The 26223-nt window shown below is 41.8% G+C and overlaps 1 protein-coding gene across 1 annotated transcript; it reads right to left on the reverse strand.

Moving 5' to 3' along the window:
- Nucleotides 1–307: 307 nt before the first annotated feature.
- Nucleotides 308–25989, reverse strand: SKIL (SKI like proto-oncogene). Its single transcript, XM_081007952.1, has 7 exons — nucleotides 25771–25989; nucleotides 19711–21498; nucleotides 13963–14060; nucleotides 9871–10118; nucleotides 9519–9757; nucleotides 5499–5723; nucleotides 308–1259 (listed from the first exon to the last, which is right to left on the reverse strand). The coding sequence occupies exons 2-7, from the start codon at nucleotides 20803–20805 to the stop codon at nucleotides 1098–1100; spliced, it is 2067 nt and encodes a 688-aa protein (XP_080864078.1). The 5' UTR covers nucleotides 20806–21498; nucleotides 25771–25989; the 3' UTR covers nucleotides 308–1097.
- Between the last annotated feature and the right edge of the window lie 234 nt (nucleotides 25990–26223).

The following is a 26223-nucleotide window of genomic DNA, read 5'->3' on the forward strand; positions in this document are numbered from 1 at the left end:
ATTGCCACTCTACAAAATAAGGCTGACATTTTCAAACTTCCAAAAGTGTTTGGGAATCCTCAAAGAACTGTATCAAAGGTGAAATTTTCTGTCATCATTGCTTGAAGAGTTACCCAAAGAAGCTGAAAGTGAATAGGAAGCTTTGAAAATAAAATATCTCAGTTTCTACTTCAGCAACTCCTCTTCATAACAGCATTCAGCAGGGTACTGAAAGAATTGGCATTTGGCATTTTAACAGTTAATAACGGACAGTTAACTGTGTGAAAATCTGCATTTTGAAAAATGTTCACTGTTGAATAATTACCAGTTAGCAGTTCTCAATCCAGCTTTAATAATCAAAATGAAGTATCAGGCTAGAACAATGCATGGCAGCAAATTCTCTACAATCTCTTCTTTCTGCTTTAGATTCTTGGAACTATAAAAACCATTTTATGAAAATGGACTGCATGCAATAGAAAGCAAATATGCAGCTCCTGCATATTTTGAAAGAAACCAAAGTTGCATTCAGTAAAAAGTATATAGAGCCCTCGAAACAGCTTGTAAAATAAAGTTACACTGAGGAGTGTAAAACACTACGAGTTGTATCCACTGCTTCCTCTTCCTCTCCTTGCATGTCCCCCAAAATCTGCTCTGGAAGCTCCCCCAACCTACAAGAGCTGATTTGAGGATATGCAGGGGGGGTATAGGGAGAAAAGAAGAAGAGGAAGTTCCATTGTACAAGTGAAAGTCTGCTTTGCGAGCAGAATAGCAGTGCTGGATACAACCAGTGGTTTCAACACTGCTCAAAACCATTAAAAAAAAGAAGGGAAGAAAGCAACATAAATACAGATTTCGTCAGTCTGGAAGTTTTACAAAGGTGTATCATTACAGATTTGAATGCATAAATCGGACACAATCTACTGGGAACTTCTCTTGTGCAAAACGTCATTGAAATGATTGGGAATTGCAACAACTCCTACTCCATTGATGCTCTGCTCACATAGGAAAAGTTCCCCATGATTGTCCCAATACCTTCGCTGATCCATGGCTTGACTTCCCCTTGGCAGGACATTTATTAGCCCTGCTGAGAAAGTGCAGATACAATCTGGTTGGCACTTTCATTTCCCTTTGCCGTTTTTTGAAGACTTCTGAATCTGAAGTTTTAATTCCTTGATCATCATCTCCAACTTTTGCCTCGCTTCTCGTTCCTGTCTCAGTTCATCTTGAAGCTCCTGTCGATCGGCCTCAGCGTGATCCAGCCTCTGCCTTAGCTCTGCCAGCTGCAAATTTTTAAAAGGAGAGAAAAGGTTTAAAAACTTCTTAATGCATCCCCATCCATACAACTCTAGAAACCATGCAGTTGTTTCTGAAACAACATCAAGTAAGGTATGTACACTCGAGCCCACTGACGCGGCAATGTGAGGTGCCTGCTTCAAAAAGTGGAAGCCAAGCGGCAGTCCCCAAATCGCCTCCAATTAGCCGCCAGCAGCACTAGTTTCCAGCAAAATCTCACCACGCAATGCAGTTAAGAGAGGTGCAGAGGCAGGGTGACAGCAAAGGGGAGGCCACAAGTGGCAAAACAGGACATGCAGACTATTCAGTGCATAGTAATCAGCATCACATTTCTATTTATTTATTTATTTGACTTGTATCTCACCCTTCCTTCAAAGCAACTTAGCAAAAGGCAAAAATAGACATGCATATGTGTGCAGGAGCGGACCTTGGTAATATGCTGGCCTGTGCGAGGCCATAATTTGATCTAAGGCAACAATGACTGTAATCAACATTAAACCACAGTTCATGTTTAATTGTGATTTAATGCAAACAAGCAGGGTGCTGGCGTAGTCAGTTCAAAGATTCCCCCCTTGCTTCTTCCCCACACCACACTGGGAGCAACAAACCGCAAGTCATGACTTCTCGTGTCGCCTGAATCCAGCTCATGGTTTGTTTTCCCCAAACAATGAAGCAGTAAACCAAGAGCTAATCTTGGCTACTAGTCATGGCTAGTCTTGACATAAACCACAGTTCCAAGTTCAGATGTCACAAGAAGTCAAGGCTTGTGGTTTGTTGTGACCAAAAGTGAGGTAGGACCAAAATGGAGAATTTCAAGAAGCATGCACCAGCACATTACTCATTCACATTAAACCACAGTTCAACATTATGAACCGGGCCATTCTGTCCTCTGGGAAATGCATTCCTCATGACACACATAAGCCAATTTAGCAAACAGAAATATGAGACCAAGATTTCTCTGGAATTTGTGAGCTATAGAAGCCATCTAGTGGAGAGCTTTAGTATAAATTTTACATTTCAGAACAAATGTAACAGGATTTCTTTACTACCAGCATACTAGAAAGTGTTCCTAACAAATGATTTACAATCTAATTATGGGATCTTACATACACTTACTTTGAAGTAAAATCAGTGGTATATAGGGTCAATTCATGCATGGTTCAGATTGCTTAAGCTACCCATGTGCAGGAAAAATTGTGACCTTTTCTACTACATACAATGGTATCTTGGTTGTTGAACAAATCGGCTCCCAAACGCCACAAACCTGGAAATGAGTGTTCCGGTTTGCAAACACTTCTCGGAAGCCAAATGTCTGACGTTGCTTCCAACTGAGTGCTTGGTTTTCGAATGGTTCTGGGAGTCGAACAGACTCCTGGAATGGATTAAGTTCGACAACCAGGGTAACACTGTATAACCTTTAATGAGAACTGGAGTGTTTAAAAATGAACAGCTCCATCATTAAGTCAGTCTTGTATTTAATGATTCAATCCAGAGGCCATAGTTGATCGGGAATTCCCTGCATAGATTCCACACAGGTGTGTGAGAGGGGAGGCAAGAGGGATGGATGTCTCCATTCCTCCTCTAGCAATCTGCTTGGTTTCCAAGATGGCTGTGGAGAAAAGGAAACCTTTTTTCCCCTCGTCAGGTTCTGATCCTCCTCTGCTGGGCCATTTGACAGAAGACTTTTATTTACACTAGCCTAGCATCTTGTGTTTCCATGACAGCAATGGGATAAGGGTCTTCCCTTCTTCTTCAACCAGCACAGAAACACCAGCTCCTGGCCTCCTACAAGGCTAGTAAGCTTGTTTACGAGCGGAAATTCGGCTTGATAACCTTTGGGGTTTCTTTTAACGCTATGATTCTAGGATACGATCTAGGATAACAATCCATTATTGTTGTTATTCTAAGTAAAGAAGTATGGGCTTGACTCCCATTCAAATAAGAAAAGAGGAAAAGGTCTAACTCTAGTTTCCCCTGTCAGATATCATTCTAATCTCCTCTTCAGAACTAATGCCCCAATGATGTCTTAGATCTGGGCTTCCAGTTTCTCTCTGCCTTAATGGAGGCAGCCCCTATGATAATGGGAGATTGTTGGCAAAGGATCGAGGGTAATTTTCCTTGCAAATTCCCCCCAGGGGTGGGGGCAGGGAACGGGCTTCACTTGCAGTACTGGGTCTCGCTCCAGCATGGAATGAGAGGGGCAGGGAGGCTCTGAGTGCAAAAGCACTTCGCCTGCCAAAAGCCCTCTAATAGCGCCATTAAGAAGCAGAGCTTCTCCTGTTAACTAGAGCTTAATTGGACTAAAGTACAGGCAAGTACTAGAAGAGATAAAATCACAAACTGCAGAACTAACCAACTGCAAGGACTTTAAGGTCTGAACTTGAGATAAGACTTATTTTGGCGCAAAAGATGTGGGGGGAGGGGAGCCTACGGTTTCTTTAAAGTTTTCTTCTCTACATTTATGATTCAGCAACTCTCCTCTGAATGTTAGTTCAAATTATAGTTGTACAAGCAGGGATGGAAGAAACTGGATTATAAATATGGAATATAACATCAAACGGAACTGTGTGCAAAAAAAGGGAAAAGGGAAGGAAGCTCTAGTTTGCAAAAGGTTTATGATGGAAACTTAGAGATGACTCTTCCCCGTCTGTTATTATTTACGAAGTGAACTGAATAACACTAAGAGGACTTGGGATTTAATTTTATTGGAAGTATGATTGCTCATTTATCTTCAGTTGGAAGGAAGGATGAAGAAGTCTGTGAACTGCCAAAGAACTGATAAGGTTCTTTACTGAGTCATCTGCAGTTCGACGGACCACTCTTCTTCCCAGGCGGAGAGGAAAAATGGTGAAAACAGGTTATTTACTGGGACAGAGTGTCATTTGCAGCTGCAAAAAGTTGCAAAGCAATGACGCACGGGACAGAGCTATGGATAAACTTCTGGAACAATGAGATATCAGCTCGAACCAAGGCATGACGGATAACAGCAACAACCGGGGATAAGAAAGACATAGCATCTTACAAGGACAGGAAGAAACACCACAGACAGAATAATTGCCATACACAGGAAGAACAAGCATATAGTTTGAGTTCCTCACTTGTAGTTTTATAAATCATTTAAGGTGTCAACACTAGAAGACGTTATTAATATTGCAGTTGTTGTAGAAGGGATTATTATTATGACCAGAAAGTAATGGAAATTAGTAAGATTTTGGCATGCAGAAATATAGAAAATCATCAAATCTAGCACGCGAGGAGGCACTTTATCTAAATTATATAATATGGAATTTGAACAACTGGTAATAATAATTGTATTATAACTTGGTTTTGTTATAATGAGGCTATTATTGGATTGTAATTGAAAACTAATAAAAAAATTTATTTTTAAAAAGGATGTCATTGTAATCTGCCAGTCAGTACACTCAAGGGAATACTACTTATGACACCCAAAGGTATAAGTCTCAAGCCACAATTCAGTGGGAAAGTAAAATCCCCTGCCTTAAATATATCAAAACTATGGTTCTTTTGGATTAGTCAGCTGACTGTGGTAGAGCCAACTCACTAGCATCTCTAATAAGGGCTTTAGTCCATTTATTAAGAAGATAAATTGGGGAAGAAGGGGAAGAGAGACATACCTAGTTAATAAAACTGAAAAAGCTTAAATTAATCCATAATAGAACTAAGGCACAAAAATAGATCAGTGTACTGACTGGAACTGAAAAATGAATTTAACATAAAAACTATATAAGGAATACTTTTTACAGGCCCTGCTTGGTACAGAACATCAACCATACTCAACACATGCCAGTCTTTTAAAGCATGCTGATATTTGTGGTTCCAGTGGTGATACCAAATGCTTAATAAAACCCATTCTATAATCAGAGAGGATAATTTTTTAACAAGAATTTAGGGGACATACCAAACTTGCATCAAAAATTTAAGTCAGGCATCATCATCAACATCCTCATCATCATCATCATCATAATACATTAAACCATCTTCTTTAAAACTGTCTATAGAGGGTGAGGGTGTGGGTGTGAGTGTATTGGCCCAAACCCACTGTATTTATGGCTTTAAATGCATAATTTCTGTATCTGTTACAAGTTTTACATGCCTTTGCAATATAAAGTATTCTCAGCTATTTGCTATGCTCCAGCAGCAATTTCATAGGTAATTAACAAGCAAAGACCTCCAACAACCAGGTTAAACTAATGTTTTGTGCTCACCTGAGCTGCATATTCTGCTTCTTTGTCCTTTTCCAAGTTAGAATCACAGGTACATTTTTGCTTTATTACCTGCTCTAACTTCTTCTCCAAGTCCCTTTGCTCAACATAAAACTCTTGCATTCTTTGAGCATGCTCAGTCTGCAAAGATTCAAGTTCTTTTTGCAAATTCTGCTGCTCTTCTGTTAACTCCTTCATGGCTTTTGAACTACTTAACATTTCTACTTCCTGTGAAGAAAACGACCAGAATTACAGAGTGTTAGCAACACCACAAAAGCACAAAGCATTTATTTCTATATTGCAAACTTCTACCGACACTGTCATTTTTGTTATGCAGAATATAGCTTCAAGTTTTGTGGCACTTATTTGAAACCAGAGAATGGATAAATTTCATGTTCTTGGCAGCTTTTCTTACAAATATATATATATATAACTATGTTTGGCTTCTACAGTCCATAAAAACTAGATTCAGTTTGATGTATGCAAAAATCATACTGTAGGCTCAGTGGAAAAGCATGTATTTTGCATGTAAAATGTTCCAGCTTCAATCCACAGCATCTCCTGTTAAGGGTGGGAAATACTCACTCCTGTATGAAACTCTTTAGAGAGCTGCAATACTGTGCAAGGTGGACCAACAGTCTTGACCTGGTATGCGGTAACTTTGTTCATCAATACAGACCATTTAAGTAAGTTTGCACACATGCTGTACAGTCACACCTCATGTTACGTTTGCTTCATGATACGTTTTTTCAGGTTGCGTCCCGTGGCAACCCGGGTACCGGAAAGGGTTGCTTCCGGGTTTTGCCACTTGCGCATGCGCAGAAGCGCTAAATCGCGCTTCGCACCTGCACAGAGGCACCAAATCACGCCGAGCACCTGCGCAGATACAGCGCTTCAGGTTGCAAGCTTTTCATGTTGCAAACGGGCCTCTGGAACAGATCCCATTCGCAACCAGAGGTACCACTCTATTACCTATTACAAGCTTGCACATCATGTTCGTGAACCTGATAGGTAGTGAGCTAAAACCAATTTAGCAGAGTTACTGTAAAATTTGACTAACCTGAGTAAGCCCTTCAAATCCCTGGTGTATTTATATGAAACAGGAACACTGAAAAAAGATTGAGCTTGGTACCGTTGTTGTTTTAATAAGCCTCACTGGAGAAACTCATGTCTGACCATTCCAATTTACAAATAATATGTTTCTGTAACTATTTTCCAGTATGCCTACAAAACCCAATAATGTTTCTTTAGCTATTTTTCAGTATGTCTGTAAAACACAAGATGATCCACAGTAACACTGGAACAGCTGTTTTCATAGAATTGTAGAGTTGGAAGGGATCCCAAAGGTCATCTAGTTCAACCCCCTGCAATGGAGGAATCTCAGCTAAAGCACAGAATCATAGAATTGTAGAGTTTGGGCTTCTCAATCGTCTTTTACTTTCTTGACACTTTACCCAGCTACGCTTTGTGCTCTCATTCAAACTTTTTAAAATGTTCTCAAAGCCTAATGTTATTTAGTGCCATCACTATACATTTTCTTTAAGCTACCTTCAATTTTGAAACCAAATATTGGGATGGGAAAGTTTTTTTTAATGTTTAATGCTTCATTATGATTTTGCCACCCAGAGTGGCTTGGGCAACCCAGTCAGATGGGCAGGATACAAATAATAAAATTATATCAGCTTCAAGGACAGACATATGCACCTGAAGGAACTGCACACCACTAACTGATGGAATCTAGCAAGCATATTTACATCTAGCCAGCAACTATATCGGGGTCGGCAAGGTTTACCTCTCCTGGGCCGGTTCACTCCAGCCGAGCATGCCTGTATTGCCAGCGTCTGTGCAGAAGCAATTTCCGGTGCCGCAGAAGCGAGTCCCCATGCCGTGCTGCACCGGTTTAGCGCAGCGCAAGGGGATTCACCGAGCGGGCAGCTCGGTTCGGGGGAGGCTCATAGGCCGGTCAAACAACCCCCGTGGGCTGCTTGTGGCACATGGGCCTTAGGTTGCCGACCCCTGAACTGCATGAATGTTTAAGGGGGGATATGAAGTATCCAACAGTGCACCCAGATCTTTGTTCATGCTTCTCTGGCTCACAGGCTACATGATTCAATTTGATATCTCCACTTGTTATGCACAGGCAGCTCTTGCTACTTACTCAGGGTGCACTGCAGAATCAGGAGTTTAGCATATGTCTTTTACACTTACACTGATCATATTTACTCTTATCTGAGTGAAGTCTCACACTGTCAAAGGGCAGTGTACACCAATCTAGAAATACTTAACAATTTTAAACAATGCAAGCAAGAGTCATTAATAGACACTCAAACCACAGAAGGGCTCTTGTGTTAAGGTTTCATACCACAAGTAAATAGAAAAGCTGGCAGAGAGCTGGTACAAAGATAATCGCACTAATTAAGCCCTTAATCCTTTGCAGCAGAGTGAATTTCATGCTTATTTAACATGCTAATGTTACACATAAGCATAAGATTGTGTAAATACCTAAAGTCTACTTGATTCACTTTTTCTGCACAATACTGGAGCCAAGTGTTAAACAGTAGGCTTCAGCAAGGCACTCCTAATTCAGAAAACTTGATCAGGCCCCAGTCCGGGTCCTAAATGCAATGAGGTGGCTTGCACAGCCCCTAATTAAAAATTAGGATTTAAAACCCTAATTAAACATGTGGTTGGTAGTGGTGAGAATAAGGCAAAGTCTCCATAATCTCCTTCTCCCAACCCTTTGATAGCTATGGTTTGCTCCAGGCAGACCTGACCTGAGGTGGTCTGGAGCTGCCTCATCCCACTTTAGATAAATCTCGAATCAGGTCAATTCAAACTTGCTTCAGTTCAGGATCCAGGATTTGTCTGGAACCAGATGCACAACCCTATTCTGTAGCAGCAGAGTACTATATGGAAGAAGAGACGCGGGTGGCGCTGTGGGTTAAACCACAGGGCCTAGGACTTGCCGATCAGAAGGTCGGTGGTTCAAATCCCCGCGACGGGGTGAGCTCCCGTTGCTCAGTCCCAGCTCCTGCCAACCTAACAGTTCGAAAGCATGTCCAAGTGCAAGTAGATAAATAGGTACCGCTCCGGCGGGAAGGTAAACAGCGTTTCCGTGAGCTGCTCTGGTTCACCAGAAGCGGCTTAGTCATGCTGGCCACATGACCCGGAAGCTGTACGCCAGCTCCCTCGGCCAATAAAGCGAGATGAGCGCTGCAACCCCAGAGTCGGCCATGACTGGACCTAATGGTCAGGGGTCCCTTTACCTTTACCTTTTTACTATATGGAATGCTGAAGGATTGTTCCATACGGCTTCAGATAGATTTTTGTACATACTAAATGATACCCTTTCTCCCACATTCAAGTCAAAATTGTACTGGCGGTGGTTAAATCAGTCTTGTAATTTAATCCACAAAATTAATCACCAATATCAATTTACAGGAGCCTATGCTAGTTGTTGCCAGTAATTTGTGGCCTAGAGGCAGAAAAGGGGAGGAGTGGGAATCAGTGTTGTAGCACTCCCTACTTAATTCCCTATAGGCAATTCTTAGTGGCTATGTACAACCTCAGTTTTGTGTCTAATGCTATCTCAAGTATCCCCATTCCGGACTTCTAATCCTTTGCATTTTGTGTAAGGAACCTCTGGACAGAATATTTCCAGAGCACTTCCTCCAGTGCAGACACACAGTCTACAATGTAAGAATTTATAATTATGTAGTCATGGCATTTTACCATACAATAATAAAAAAGCACGTCCAGGTGGTGACTTTAGACTCTAAAGATTATTCCAGTAACACCTGAGGTTTGGCAGCCAAGTCAGCAATTTCAGGATTATATCAGTTTATAGTATATTAAGTTAATGTAACTCGAAATGAGGAGACAAGCCTTTACCTTGTACGATCCTATCCGTCTGTTACTGTAGTTAACACTTCCCGGTAATCAAGATTTAAAACCACTACAAAAAGTTATGCAACAAGCAGATTTCAGAAGACAGAACAAAGCTAAATCAAACACATGCCATACCATCTGAAGATGCTGCTTCTTTTGCAAAATTGTATGCAGCTTTTCTTGCTGTTTTATATAGGTTTTCATTACATCTTCCATCATTTTCCCTTTGTCATCATCACAGCCAGTATCACGTGGAAGAGTCTGAGATGAAGTTTGTGCACTGCTGATTACTTCTACCACGTCTTCTGTAGTCACTTTGGAAGAGATCAGTTCAGCTTTCCTTCTGCTTGCAGGTTTAATGGATACAGGCCGCTCTATAGGAGTCAAAAAGGTAGGAAAAGTAATGATTGTTGAAACGCTACACTGGAAAGCAGCTGCACGTTACAAGATGCAAGTGTACAGAAAGATGTTTCTTTTTCCTACTCACCTGAATTAGCACACACTTCTGTACTAAGTTTCAAATCAACTTTCTCTTGTACTTCAAGAGAAAGATCCTGAAAGAAAATGGCTTTTTTACGTTTGCCACCGCTGTGTTGCTTCACTGACTGTCCCGGTAGAGATTTAATTACCTCTGAAATCTTCTCTGCGGTTTTAGTAGCTTCTTTACATTGTGGCACAGAAGAGGTAAGGGAGACATTGGGAGCAACCATTTTATCACACATATAGAAGTAATAGCTGGAAACAAAAAAAAAATAAAAAAGCAGAATTAATAAAAATTATTTAAATCAACTGATTTTGAACCAAGCATGAACTATTATTACATCTTAGATTTTAAAACCTGGGAACGGGAACATGAATTAATTTGGCTTTGGTTACACCAGAACAGATTTAAAATGGAAATCTGTTTTAAAGCAGTTGTGCATATTCATTGTTTAGTTTAACAGGATAAAAAACAAATCAACTAAGGAAAGCCAGGCGGAAACCAAATCAACTAGTTGCTATCATGAGATATGAATGTCTCATTGGCAAGGATGAATAAAGAGAAACTTTTAGTTTTTGTGTATTACTACCGTACCTCACCTTATTCAACTCTGTGCTCTTGAAAATTTGCATAATGCTTTTAGGCTATTGCTTTATCACATAGATTTAACTGTATATTATTCTGCTCAAATTGTGCAGAAGATGCCACTCATATTGCATAAATAAACCACATTATAGTAATGGAGCAACTTCGCTTTTCCCACAGATGAATATCAGCAGGGTTACAGCTGTGAGTTAGTTTAAGGACAGAGCAGATTAATTCCTAGTAAAACCAGTTCCTTCCCTTATTAACTAACAAAGGAACCCTACCATTTAAGTTTTCACTTATTTACCTGAGGACCGCATAGTTTCTTATGTGGGAACGGCTGCACCAGTGTTTCTGCTCCCAAAAACTGCATCTGCAAGCAAATTGCTACAGAGCAGGTGATAAATGCCCGTGTTCTCAGATGGAAGTGGAGGCACATATAGGAAAATTATATAGTGTAAAGAAGCTGCACCGCAGCAGCTAAAGAGCTGTCATCAGCTTCGTAGACAGTCTTAATACATTTAAAGAAAGACCACCCTTTAGTATAAGATTCCCATGGTGGCAGACATTTCATGGAGATGAAAATAATAAAATAATTGTCAAGTGGAAATGGGAAAAAATTCTATGTGTAGCAGGCATAAAAGATGTCCAGCATAAAACCACAACCTAAAGCCAGTTACAGAACATGCTGAAATGTCCTTTCAGTGCTTGGCATTTGTATTTGCCCAGACATCAGAGCTGGCACCAGGAGAAATCCTCTAAGGAGGGAATGCTAAATATGGCCTTCTCACTATCCACTGAACTTCAGGAAGTGGTGTAACCCTCAGATGGGGGCCACTGATGAATAATGAAGAGTTCAGGTAATCTCATACTGTAGCAGATGACCCTTCATATAACCTAGTCCAAGCCTCTATTCATCACATCCGTCTCACCCTCCAAAATTTGCACTATAGAAAGTGATAACACCACCTGCAGGTTCTTGTACACTACCTCAGCAATCCTGCGTACATGGAAGCTTTGAACACTAACAGCAGCATATAAATCATAAAAGCATACTTTCAAAAGTGCAGTGTTGCAGCCTCAACTACTCTTATTTCCTATGCAGTTTAAATGTTTTATTCCCAATAACAACTACACGGGAATTCATACTGCTATTTAGAAAAGGAAGGTGCAAAGAACACAACTAACTCAGCAAATTTTAGTCACAGAATCACAGAATTGCATAGTTGGAAGGGAATATGAGGGTCATCAAGCCCAAGACCCTGCAACGCAGGAATCTTTTGTCCAACGTGGGGCTCAAACCCAAGACCCTGAGATTAACAGCCTCATGCTGTACTGACTAAGCTTGTTTTAATGTTTTCTCTTCCATTTTCCTGTTTTTGCATTTGTGTTACGCTGTAGAAATCTGAAATAATGTGCAATTAAAAAAAAAAAGTTTTAAAGAAATTCTCTTTGGGGGATGGAAGCCAGATACATTTTGAAAGCTATTACAAATACCTGGGACAGAGGGAATCTGTTTGGCTGGTAGATATGTGACCATAATGAAGCAATGTGCTCTGTTTGTGAAATTAGCTGAGGAACGGCGCATGTGATAATTCAACTGCTACATCAGCATTATACAGACATGTCATCAGCAGAGCAGAGCTTCCCATGGTTCCCGTGAGCTGTGAAGCGTGTCAACTCTTCACATGGTTGAAAGACAGCTGCGTTTAATTTGTGAGACTGACGGACAACTATACAGCGCAAGTGGAGTCTCCCATGCAGCAATTTAATGTTAAAACAACTTTTGAATATAGATTGAAGTTGCTATTGTGCACACCCACACACATACACAGTGCAACAATATATGCCCAATTAACTCTGGACCAAATCTAGCTTGAGAAAAGCAGCTCCTTGACAGGCTGATACAAATCACCCCTCACCGCCATCCGCTTTAGGAATCTGCTTCCTAACTACATTGGTACTTGCTGCTGTAACACATCCAGCTTTACATTAGCCTAAATTGTATATGCCGGCAAGTCTGAGAGAGAGGCAACAGAGAAATCTGTGTCAACTACAGCAGGGTAATCAACCTTGCAGGTAAGTGGGAAGAGCTCAGCTTGGAGAAAAATGTGAGTGGGGCAGAACTGGATTGGTTGCAGGGCTAAGTCCATAGCATAGTAAAGCGAAAGCTCTAAAGCAAAAGGTGCATAACTGAAGGGCTGAAGAGCTGGGACAGAAGAGCCAGGAGACACAACAGGTTCCAAGAGAACAGTGAAAGTGCTGTTACACTTGGACTGGTCTGGTCCCAAAAGATGGAAGGAGCAAGGAACAAAGAATCCACTTCCTGAGGCTCCTCCTTTCAACATCCGCTTGACAAAGCTTAAAAGGCCCATATCCCGGGCAGCCAACTTCAGTCACTCAAGCAACTATGTAGTAATATTCCCTACATATGCACCTTAAGTGTTCAGGCAGGTCTTCTCTTAGCAGCTGGTTTAAGTCCCTGGAGGAAAAGAATGAAGGTGGTCCCAGACAGGCATTTATTGCAGAATCAGTGCTGCTTAGGCACAGATGTTTTTCACCATACTCACAAGACACCACCAAAATGCGAGCTGATTATTAATTGTTTGCATTTATTCTGGATTTCACCTTAATGTGGAAGATGCAATACATAAAAATAACAGCTGGGTGTGGAAGGTCATTAACAAATTTTGGGGGATGGGCTGTTTGTCCCGTGAGGTGACATTTGGGTGTGTGGCCTTTATCGCCATACCCTACTTTCATTTGCTCCTTACCTGATCGCACAAGCTAGCTGTTTTGTTTCTGGTGGCTGAAACTTCACAACTGAGTATGACCATTTCCATCAATTGCCCATGCTGAAGTCACAAATAAATGTCAGCAACCTGGTGCGAAGGAACTGTTCTCTCAGGAATGCCACAGAGTACATGTGACAGATTACCTTGGAGTCTGCAGTACATACACTGGGCTCTATTGATATATGTTTGTTAATAAGGTGCTTTTGCCCAAAACCTCTATGAATCTTGCACAAAACTTATACAAGTTAGGTAAATATCACTCTTGCACAAAAGCTCAGTTTTACAAAGAAATCAAGAGTTGTAAAACAGCAACTGCAGTGAGTGTACCAAAGGGAGAAGGGGAAAAAAAAGAGTAGAAACTGCTTTGGAAGAAGTGGCCCATAATACCAAGGTTCAGCTCTAGATTGGTCTAGAGCAGAATGGGGTATATCTGGCCCTCCATATGCTTTTGGATTACAAATTCTGTAATTCCTGGCTGAGGCCAGGATACTTATGATTCTGAAGGGAGATAGAATCCAACAATATATGGGGAATCACAGCCTCCACATCCCTGGCTCAGGAGGCCTATAATTATTTCTTAAGAAATAATTTCTTAAGACACGTTACATATGTGACCAAACTCTAGAACGTTCATTTATCCTTGCGCAAAATATGGACTACACCTCTAAACTTCAAGTTGTGCATTCACTGCTTATATTCTTGGCAAAAGGATGTTTACCTGGGATGCATGAATGAGTGCGGCTGATTAACGGAATCTGCTTCCTGCTTTACAACTGGATACCATTGCTGAAATTCTAGGTTATACTGAGAATCTGCCTGAGGAGGAAAAAAAAGCAGCATTTATGGTATGTTTTATGATACAACATTCCAGTTGTGAGAGTTATGATCTGGAGGAACTGCTTTACAATTATTTCTCCAATGTCATCAAATTAGGCAGGAGAAATTACAAGGCAACAAAACAGAAGCAACAGTAGAAAAGCAAGATTACCTCAGTTTCCCCCATTCCAATTACAGATGAAAGAATTAGCAGCTTTCTTGAAAACTGGTCATCTTCCAGCTTTTTTACTACAATAAATATACTATGCCACACATAGGACCCTGCTCTGGACAATGCTCCCATACTGGCATGGGGTGGGCTGGAAAGCCTCCCATAAGTGACCAAAAGTGATCCTGTGCTTCTTTTGATCAAAGTACATGCTTCAGAAATATTCATATATTGCGTCAATGGCAGCATGTGGGATTTTAATTCAAGGTTCTTAATACCATCATCATGGCAATGTATATCAGTATGAAACCTTCATAATGGATAAAGATGGGAAAGGAGCTAGGGTTTCCATGGCCAGATAAAATACTTATTTCAAATATGACAGCTTAAAAGAACCTTGAGAATTTCAACTTTCATTTCTGAAGGTTCAGCAAGTATAGAACATGACTGCGGAGAATGAACAAACAATGTTGTTCTTCCCCTGGTGAAGGAGCAACCGTAGAATAATAACTGAAAAATCTCAGATCAGGAAGCCTAGTTACTGGCTTCAGCCTCTTTCTTTTAATCAGAAAGCAAATTAGCCAGGTAGATTTTTTTATAGAAAAAAGTAACGAGGAGGAGCTGGCAGAAGTCTAGATGCAAACCTTGTCTGCAAAAGCCACATGGCTTTGCCACTTCAAAATGTGTTTCACACATACACATCAAACAATGTTTCTTCTGTAGGAAAAGTGTTGTATTGGGATAAATTGGGCCACTTCAAATGGGACGAAAAACCTAAATGGAAAGCACTATTGCATGTGAAATAGCATCTCAGTTTGTGTGATAACTGCAAATTGTTAAGAGTGAGAATTTCAGAGATGTAGAATTAATTCAGTTTTACCATTAGCCCATGACCTTGCCTTCTCGTTGTTCTATCCCAGCTAAAAAAGCATAAATCTGAGATCTTAAAAAACCGCTTCTGAGAATACCTGAGGGCCAGCGTGTGCTTTGGCTACTCATTACTCACCACTCAGTTATACTGTGAAATTAAAAAGCAAATTTGTTCCAAGAACCAACTTTGCAGAGAGCATTCATAGTGAAACTGAGAAGCAGAGAACAGAAACAGAGTTTTAGTATGTTTGTGTTTAGATCACAGATGGTGAAACTTCAAGACAGGGATCCTCCCCGGGGCAAATCTGTTTCAGCGTATCAAAGTGCTTGCATCTGTAGGCAGATCTTTTTCTTCCCCTTTGCATATGAGTCATTTCATATGCTTTATGCGGAGGAGACAAAACACTACTTTCACAAGACACATGGAGATGTATATGTGCACCAGAAGAAGTAAAAACAGCTGAAGTTCCTAATCCTAAGAACTTGCCTTCAAAAACATTTGTTTCTCCCAAATTGTGTCACAAGGAGGACACGATATCCATCATGAGGTTGCTAAAAAATGATGGAACATCTCAGCTCCATAGATAATGCCAATCCTTGTAACAACTCTGCACTTGAAGGCAACAACACCTTGCACTATGGCTTCAGATACTGTACTTAATTCGCTTTTCAACCTTCCCCAAATCATAATTAATTAAAAACATGCAAACATATTATGAGAGTCAAATAAAAATTTACCACGCCACTGTGGTTTTAAAAGGATTGGACCAAAAGTTTCAACACTAACATTATTTTTAAATAAAGGCAAGTCTTGAATTTCCCCCTGCCCTCCTGAGTAATTCTTATGCAGCACTGCTTCTCTGATTCTTGCATTTTCAGCACTTACAATATATTTAGAGTCTTTGGGGGGGGGGTGTCAGCCAAAGCCAGCTAGGTGTAGTTCATATTAGCAGAAGGGCATTCCTCTACCCCTCCTCCAACGCCTTTTTTTCTCATCAAAATGTGAAGATCCCCAGAATCACTGCATCTTCACTATTCTTTTGCTACTTTGCTTTTCACATCTCAGAAGTGTTAGAAGCACTGCTGAAGCAGCAGAGTGTTTCTAGAATTTCTGTTAATGCTGGATAAGGATGTTCCTATTCTCACGCATATAAATTCTCCTTATAAAAGCTTTAAGCAGCATTTTACATTCTGTTAAGCTAAAGGAGAGGATATAGTTGTATCATTCTTACCCAGATGCACAATTACTCCTGGGATAATGTTAATTGTCCTGCATTTTACAGATAACTTGCCCAAACCCAACAGCAATAGTTCCTCTAGAAATAAAGAGGGGGAATCACCACAACTCAGATGTAACCAGCTTTCTTTATATATTTCTTTCCTCCCACTAGGGAAAGAAAGGGAATTTGGAATGATGTTCAGAAATATGTTCAATACCCATTAAGATCAGTGCAGTCCCTTCTGTTTCTTCATGCAAATGCATAGTTGCTCAACTACAAACATGCTAACACCCTGCCTCCAGCAGGAAGGGAGGATGGTAGGTAGGTGAACATGCGTGTTATTATAAGGAATGGTGTTGAGAGTAGAATACTGATAGAGAGGTCCTTAGCTCTACGCTTCTTCCATATTTTAGGTAACCACCCATTACCAAACAAGCACTATTCTACACGAGATGAGAATATAATTCCCTGAAACTGTAATTTAATATTCTATCCACGAGACAGCCCTGGCCTATTATGTATGAGAAGTCTCACATTGGCACATCAACAAAACCATAGTCTTCATAGCAGTCGTTGTGTCCTTATTTAAATTCTCCCTCTCGCACAAATCACTCATTAAAACTCATATTGTGAAGGCTCATGGAAAGGTCATCTGTATTTATACAGCAATATGTAAATGCAGCACAATATTTTGGTAATACATAGCCCTTCATTAGCCATATTGCAAGAATGCAACAAAAAGATAATGAGGTTGTTTATAAGCCTGGAGACACAATGTATCAATCATTTTCTTTTAAGGTAAGCCAAAATATTGTCTAATGAGTTACCATACCTTAAGCTGTGTTGTCATTTAATGAATAGCAACACACTTGCTACATCTTTAATGATCATATAAACCTGATTAAGCTGGGAAATTTATAGTTTCTGTTGCCATAACAAGTTCAGTATCTTCTTGGCCTGTGTACCTAGAACAAGTACGCTCCCAATCACCCATCTGTGGTCCAACATTCATTTAGAGCTGTATTATTGCCAGTCAATGGACAATTCATAGCTGAGACGACGCCTCTAGGCAAAACCTCACATGAACTGTACTTCTCACTACTTTATTTTACTTATCCTCCACTTCTCCCAACAGGCAGACAGCATAAGAAAAATTAAGAAGCTTGCCTATGATTAAATTGACTGATTTATATACTCATCCATGAACAGAAGTTGATCCACCAAAATCCTACAACTTTTATCTATTTACTATGACTATTGGAAAAGCAATAAATGGAAAGGGTAGTGATTAGCTTTTTCCCCTCTCCTAAGTTTTGCCTCTAGAAAACCTGGTCTTTTAGAAGGAGTAAGTTAGTGCTGTTTCATTTGTTGCCAGTTAAGCTTTTGCTGGTTATGAATTCTGAGTTCCCACCTCCTGCTTTCCCATCAAGCATAACGGGGGCGGAAGTGTGGGGTTTTTTGGTATATATCATGGACATTTGAAATTTACAGATATGGAAAGTTCAATGTAGGTATGTGCAACCACCAGTATAGCAATTGCTCTCCATGAAGGAATTGAGTTACAGCTTGCCACTACCCTTATAAAGATACACGCAACAATTCCACCCATCTTAATGCCTCCTCTCAAGAATTCTTAGGTGTGTAAGCATGAAGCTGAAATGGCTACAGATATGCCCAAACTGCATTTTGAAATGACTGCATCGCACTTTGTGGATGAGGCTTGCTGCCTTCATCAGATGGGGCCATGTAAGCATATGAAGATGCCTTATGAACAAATTAAACTACAGTGGTGCCTCGCAAGACGAAATTAATCCGTTCCGCGAGTCTCTTCGTCTTGCGGTTTTTTCGTCTTGCGAAGCACGGCTATTAGCGGCTTAGCGGCTATTAACGGCTTAGCAGCTTTAAGAAAAAGGAAACAAACTCGCAAGAACTCGCAAGACGTTTCGTCTTGCGAAGCAAGCCCATAGGGAAATTCGTCTTGCGGAACGACTCAAAAAACGGAAAACTCTTTCGTCTTGCGCGTTTTTCGTCTTGCGAGGCATTCGTCTTGCGAGGTACCACTGTACTGACTCTTTTAGCCCATTACCATCTGCTGTGTCTGGCAACATCTCTGCAGGGTTTTTCCCTAGCTTGCTATCCAAGACTATTAATTGGAGATTCCAGGGACTGATCCTGAGTCACTCTCAATAACGGCCATCGCTCAGTGGTAGAGCATCTGTTTTGCATGGAGAGGGTCCCAAGTTCAATCCCCCATATCTCCAGGTAGGGCTGTCAGAGACCCTTGCCTGAACCCTGGAGAGCCACTGCCAGCCCCCATTTCCCATCCTCTCATCTATGCTGGCTTAAAAAGACTCTCTTGGTGCTTCTGGCTTGCTCTCAGTTTCTGACAACCTCCACCCATCAAAATAAGCTTTGCTGAGTTTTTGGAGCGGGACCATAGTTCAGTGACAGAGCTCACAATTTGCATGCAGAAGGTCTCAAGTTCAATTCATACTATTTCCAAGCCAGCTTAGATGAAATCAAGCAACACATGCTAGGAAAAGGCTGAAACATTGGGGAACCTCTGTCAGGCAAGGCAGATGATACAAGGCAGCTTTGTATGTTTGTGCATTTGTCGTTTCTTTGATGTGCTATGAAAGACACAGTATATAGTACGGACAATGAAAAAACTCCTAAAGGCTACTTATATATAAAATTTCTCCAGATGTTCACATCTCTGAATTGAAACAAACAACTTTTTCTATTTAGAAGGCAGAAAATACAAGGTGCTTCTGGGATTTTAAAAGTAGACACAATAATAGAGAATGGAAAAAATAATTATAGATATTTAAACACTATGCTCCAGCATAAATGATATCTGTGGGTCTCGTTATCTGTATTCTTTTGGTGCTCTTTTAAAATAAAGCACAATGACTTCTATCTATTTTCTTTAGCCATATTTAACTGTGGAACAGTTTACAACATATAATGCCTAATGAAAAAGACAATAATTCATATTTTGTAGAATGGACAGTGCTCCATGGTTACATTTATCATTGCCTGGTGCCAAGCTATTTATAACAAGCATGCATGCGTGTGTGTGTGTGTGTGAAGTAAAATCAAACAGGCAAGTCTGTACATCAATGTTAATTGATGTTCCATGCACTTAAGTCAGTTAGGAAGCAAAAAGTAAAATTTCAAACTTGTTAGCTTATCTTATATCCCTGGGTTTTAAAACACTGAAGTGTTATTTTGTTGTATTTGCCATGATAATACTTCCTGATAACAACTTAAGCTTTTCAAAAATTTAAAGAGTCCAATTTACATTTAGGAAACACATATTTAGAATACTTTTAATGCAATTTGAAATGTTAATTAAATGCTAATATTTTACAACTATAAATAAACTTACTTTAGCCTGGATTATTTTCTGATTTTTCATACTGAATTTTTCTTTCATTTCTTCCAAGAGACGCTTCATATTTCTCTCTTCTGGCTTGCCTAAATATTTTTTGTTAATATGAAGATAGCAATGCCATTTAGCTGATTCAAAGCCCCAGTGGCAGGTCCTCTTGTCAGGAGCTCGATGAGAATGCATCACAAATGTTTGGGGAGAAAACATCGAATAGCACTCTAAACATTGGATACATGGCGAATCTGGCTGCAGATAAAACTGTGGAGCAAATAAACCCTGACACTTTCCCAAGCAATCGTGCTCTACTTCAAAGGCACCGCCTGTCTCTTTTAGCTGGGCCAGTGAATTCTTCGCGTGAAGCAGGCTGCCATTTTGAGGGAAAGTGCGAGGGCGCAGCAATGCATTGCATAGTCTCTGAGCATCAGTCAGTGTGATCAGCCCACAAGACGGGGCATTAAACGGAAGGATTCCCAAAACCTTTAAGATGTGAAGCTGGTCTGAAGTGCACCTAGAGCAATAGATGTAAAGTTCATCGCACACTGTGTTAATTTGCTGTAAAGAAAAGTCACGGAGCACAGAATTCAAGACTTGAGGCAGGCAAAGTCTCTGTTCCCCTCCAACGTTGAAACAAGATATAGACTCCCCTTCCAATAAAGTCTGTGTCAGCTCCGTAGAGCTGTCGGAAGGAACAAGCAGTGGACCAGGAAGGATCTGGGGCGATGGGAGAGGTACAAAGACAGAAGACGTGCTTTCTTGAGAATGGCGAGCAGAAAATGCTGCTGGTCCTCCCAGCGAACTCTGGCTACTTAAGTGGAATTGTGCCAGTGTATGTTTCAGCCCTGGATTTAAGTTCAAGGGCTCAGATGCTGAAGCAGCGTTTGGTTTGGCATCTTCCTCTCTGTCCTCCATAAAGTTTTCTTCACATTCATCCAAATGTTCCTTCTTTATTGTTGACAATTTATTTACCACCGTTTGTTTTACATGCATTTCTGTCATTGCTTTTTTTGCTGGAGGACTGTCCTCTTCTGCTGCTGCAGTCCCCTTTTGCTTTGACTGACAACCACGGGGAAAGTTTGTCTGTGCAGCTTCCATAGCTAAACTTTAGATAGGTGACTCTGAGGTTTGATCACTGGCAGGTCTTCCAAATCTCAATTCCTGGTTGTCTCAGCTGCTCAACCAGTATGGCTGCTTTTAATTAAATAAGACACCAAAGTAGGTAAATGCAAAGTTCAACACTTTGCATTTAAAATCACAGCCTTTGAAGTTAAGGAATCGCCTAGAAATATGTCATTCAAAAATACTTTTTCTCTAATTAACTAAATATAAAATGAACAACCCAATGCACATATAAAAAGGTTTTCCTCAAATCTTCAAGTCACTGGTCTTGAAACTGATCCAGTGATTTTGATCCAATAGAAAACTGTGATTTAGTACAAAGTTAAGCTTTGAAGGAGATTTCAATGTCTACAGGCTCTTCCATCAGAACACAGAAGTTCTCACAGTCTGAGATGTGCTGCTTTCAAACCTACACTTTTATAAGAGGGGGAGCTTTATGTATCAAATCTTGTTATTTGCACTACCATAGACAAGGTTTTGGATTTACTGTCCAACAAAGTTTTCCAGTTCCATCAGTTTCAGTGTTAATTCACCAATAAACATTCGAGTGGAAGCTGATCCTAGATTGTTGGTTGTAACTATATGTATAAAGGCGACCATTGCGAATAATGAAAATTAGCTCCCAGCCATCAGCAAAATTGATTTCTTGGGTTCATCCTTTCATAAAATCTGAATGAGGGGTAGAAAAACAGACAGGTATTTTATAATCAGAAATGTACCAAAGCAATCAAACAGTTTCAAATTAAATTCATATATTTTAAATATGCACACTTAACACAGCAATAGTGTTTCCTGAACTAACATATTTTGAGTGCAAGCTTGAGTTACAGAAGCTTTATCTTGTTAAAATATTCTGGGCATTACTTTCAGACACTTAATCAAGAATAGTCAAATAAAAGAGATTGCTATGCGTATTTTTCCTTAGAACCAAAACTATTCACAAGAAATCCATGATCTCTCAAGATCTTGCCTTGGTAATGGACTGGATGACAGCCAACGAACTGAAGCTCAATCCAGATCTAGGGCAGCTCCCTAGACTGGATGGATGTGAGGTTGCCTGCTCTTGGAGGGGTTGAATTGCCTCAGAAGTAGCAGGTATGCAGTTTGAGGTATTTCTGGATCCTTTACTGTCCCTTGAGACTCAGCTGGCCTCAGTGGTGTAGAGCCCTTCTATCAGCTTTGGCAGGTGGCCCAGCTGCACTCCTATCTGCACCTCTATCTAACCATTGTTGTCTCTGCTCTGGTAACCTCTATCTTAGATTACTGTGGTGTGTTATACATAGGGCTGCCTCTGAAGACAGTTCGGAAACTTCCAACTAGTGCAGGAATTGGTGGCCAGGCTGCACACTGGGGCAAGATGGTTTGAGCATATTACATTCTGACCCACCAATCCTGACTGCCGATTAGTTCCCAGGCCCAATTCAAAGTGCTGGTTTTGACCTATAGAGCCTTGAACAGCTCAGGATTTCCAAAAGCTGCCTAGCCCTACTTGTGGGGGAAGGAGGCATGTTTTCTTCCGGCACACATCTTTGTATTTCTTCTCCCTGTTCCCCATTTATTCACCTGTGCATATTCAACAGTACAGACATGTGCACTCCTGATATCTTATCCACCCCCTCCATTTTAATGTATCAACTGTTTAGACATATTATGAAATGACAGCCTGTCCTGAATATAATACAGGTTCTGAAGTTAGCTAGGCAGAATGTAAGCAAAGCAGACATTCCACTTGACTTCTCCTCTCCTCCCCTACATATTCTGTTCGCTTTACTCACATTCCACTCAGTATTTACCCCATAGCCTATTTTGAAGGGGAATGCAACAACATAGGGGAGGCAAGTGTTAGTTTCTCTTCCACCAGCTTTGTTCCCTTCTCCTCTTGCCCCAATTGCTATTTCCTGGTCTCAGAATTCTCCAACATTTCCCCATAAATCTCTCTCTCTCTCATTGTAATGCATTTCTCACCCCCTCCCAATTCACATATTTGTTATCTCTGCTGTCTCCAACCCCCATCACCAGCTAACTCCTCTCAATTTCATCACACAGTGAATCTACACAATATAGGCTATTTAGAAATACAGGAGTGATGAGAAAACAATAATTGTTTGGAAACAAATTATTGCATGTTTAAGTAAAATAAAATACTCTTGGAATTTGTAGAATTGAAAAAAGGAGCACTTCTCTCATACTTGGTAAATTCAGAATCTACAGAAGTCCTAGAAAAATCAAAGTTCCCTTTAGCCTTTTGAAACTGGTATATAAAACACAAATAAGTGCACTGCAACCATACACATTTTACATTTGGAACTTAGGTTTCTCATGCAATAATAAAGAATGACAACACTACTGTTGCTTCAGACAAAGCAACTCCAACATAATGTATTTTCCCTTTCAACGCATGAACTGCCTATACCCTTCCCTTCTAGTTTTTGGTTAATACTCAGCATTTTTTGTGGGCGGTGGGACGGGACACATTTAGCACAGGAGTTCCTCACTCCCTAAAATCACTAGTTTCAAAAATCTACCATGTAAATCAGCTCACTTCTCCCATGACTAAATGTATATGCTTTCAAAATAGTCTTTCTCCAGACTTCCTCAACACACATACCACAATTACATGATTTATTTTACCCCAAAGACAATCAGAGCTTCCCACTTCCCAGAGCAACTTTTTGTCAAATTACCACACTCCATCCAAACCTAGCCCTACCAAAAAAAAAAAATCACAGAGAAAGACTTTCCCCTAAAAATCATTCAAGATGCCACAAAGAACCATTAACCTTACTAATATCCACCTAAGATTCCCTTTATTCTACCCTCCCAAAGACATGCAAAATCTCACAGAATTTCTTCTCCCAACATCTTTTTGCAATATAGTGGTAACTCAGGTTAAGAACTTAATTCATTCTGGAGGTCCGTTCTTAACCTGAAACTGTTCTTAACCTGAGGCACCACTTCAGCTAATGGGGCCTCCCACTGCCGCCACGAGATTTCTGTTCTCATCCTGAAGCAAAGTTCTTAACCCGAGGTACTATTTCTGGGTTAGTGGAGTCTGTAACCTGAAGCGTCTGTAACCTGAAGCGTCTGTAACCCAAGGTACCACTGTAATTCTTATACACCCATCCACAGTAAGCCACCTCCTGAAGAAACACTCAAATATATAAATACCTGTATTATTATTATTTAAATTTGCATACCACCCTTCATCCGTAGATCTCAGGGCAGTTCACAGCATAAAAATACAAGAGAAAAACACAATATACATAATAAAAACAAAACAAGAACACAAACACATTTAAAATGATATAGGATGTTAGTCAGCTCAAAGCCTGGTTGAAGAGGAACGGTTTCATCTGGCACCTAAAGGTGTATAATGAAGGTGCCAGGCGAACCTCCCTGAGGAGAACATTCCACAAACAGGGAGCCACTGCAGAAAAGGCTACTAGCCTCCATTTTTAAGCTGCTTCAGAGGATTCCTTAGAAAAGTATAAGGGCGTCCTCAATGGGAAGATGGTAAACAAGCTTCCTTGAAAGCTCACTCAGTACTTTCCACCACCCTGCCTTTGCAAACTGGACCTGTCTATTCTAAGATCCACTCTCTTTAGTTTACACTGAGCAACGGGGAGGCCCACCAGATTGCAGGAACAGTGCGCACACCCTAGAACATTTCCCAGAATCCTCTGCAATACGCAGGCATTCCAGAGCAGGTGAGCAAGGGGTTCCTCAGCAGAAAAGTCGGTCTGTGTGGAAAACTGTTCCCTGCAGCTGGAAATCTTTGAAAGCCACTCACTCAGTACCTTATAGTCTGGAAACTCCTCCTCCACAAACACTTCTGTTCTCATGAAACATCCTAAAGCAATGACTTAACATTCCCACAGCCAATGCGAGTGTGCCTTTGCTTGCAAACCCCGGGTTGAGGCCCGACAAAAGCGGCCCTCCACCCCCCAGCCCCCCCCCCCACATCCTGCGCTGAATCATTCCTGGTAGAAGCTGCTGCTGCTGCTGCTGACCCGCCCCCACCCCCGGTTCCCCCCACCGCCTTCTACTAGGAATCTCCTTCCACACCTCCAGCCCCAGAACCCCAACCCCTCCTCCTCTTCTTCTCGTGGAATTTCCCTGCCCTGCCCTGAACTAAACTCCTTTCCCTTCTGGCATCAGACTTAACCTGCTGCTGCTGCAGACGCTCCTCCCCCGACAGGCGGCGAGGAAGGTTAAGTCTAGCTAGCAGAGAGGCGACCGGGGGGGGGGGGAGAGAGGGAAGGTTAGGCCGTGTGGGGCGGAGTGTCTGCAAAGAGTCTCTCCAAAGACGCCCTCAGATTTTCACCTCCTCCCGCCTCCAGCCGTATCGCCCCTTCTCTCTCTGTCCTCCCCCAACCTCCCCCCCCCACGACGCCACAGCTTCCCTTCCCAGGCCGACGTTGCTCTCCAGAACAACCTCCCTCCACCCACCCCACTCGTGAATATTTGTCTAGTTTATTGTATTAAATAAATAACATGTTTAAGGAAATCCTTCCCCCCCCCGTATTTGGAGGGAGGTTGTTAGTCCGATCCCCATCAAGAAAGCGATCCTTCCCCGAAACACACACAACACTAAGTAATAATTACCCCCACCTCCAAAAAGGAAGCCTATTTCCCATCCCCCATCCGGACAGGAGGCGAGTCTTTCTCCCCCCCCCCCCGGCACCCCATTTGCAATACACATACACACACCCTGCAACTGTTCTCGGCTAACCCCACTCCATTCCCCTCCCCCATCACCCTTCCTCCCTGGGACCATCCCTTTCTCTCTCTCCCCCCCCCCACCATTGCCTCAATATAAACACGGAGCCCCCCCCCCAATACATACACCCTCGTCTCTCCCCCCCCCCACACGCCCAACTCCCCCTGCCCCGCTTCTCTTCCTCCTCCTCCCCGAGGGTCCCGCCGGCCGGCCGGCCTCACCTTCTTCCGAGGGAAGCGAGCGTCCTTTCCCCCGCTTCGCCGTCCATACCTCACAGCCGGGCTGCCCCCGACAGAGGAGCAGAAGCCGCTGACGCGCCGCCCACCCGTGACCTCACTGCGGAGACAGAGGAGGAAGAGGAGGAGGAAGGAAGGAGGCGGCGGCGGCGGCGATGGTGGAAAAACCACCGTGACTGAGACGGAGGCGGCGGCGGCGGCGCGCGGGCACGAACCCTCCAGGAGCGCGCGCCCCGCCAAGCCCCGCCCACTGTCTGGGCCGGCTGCTGGCTGGCGCTGGCTCCGGCGCTGCGTGTGTGTGAGGGAAAGAGCGCGTGAGGCAATACTTTCCCTTCCTTCCCTGTTTGCCTGGGAGAAAGCCAGTCCGTCTGCGCCGCCGCCGCGTCCTCCTACTAACCGCGGAATTTATAGAGCTGTTCCCGCTCCGCTGGTGTCCGC

The sequence above is a fragment of the Podarcis pityusensis genome (genome assembly GCF_964106645.2).
Source record: "Podarcis pityusensis genome assembly, chromosome: 5".
Lineage (NCBI taxonomy): Eukaryota > Metazoa > Chordata > Lepidosauria > Squamata > Lacertidae > Podarcis > Podarcis pityusensis.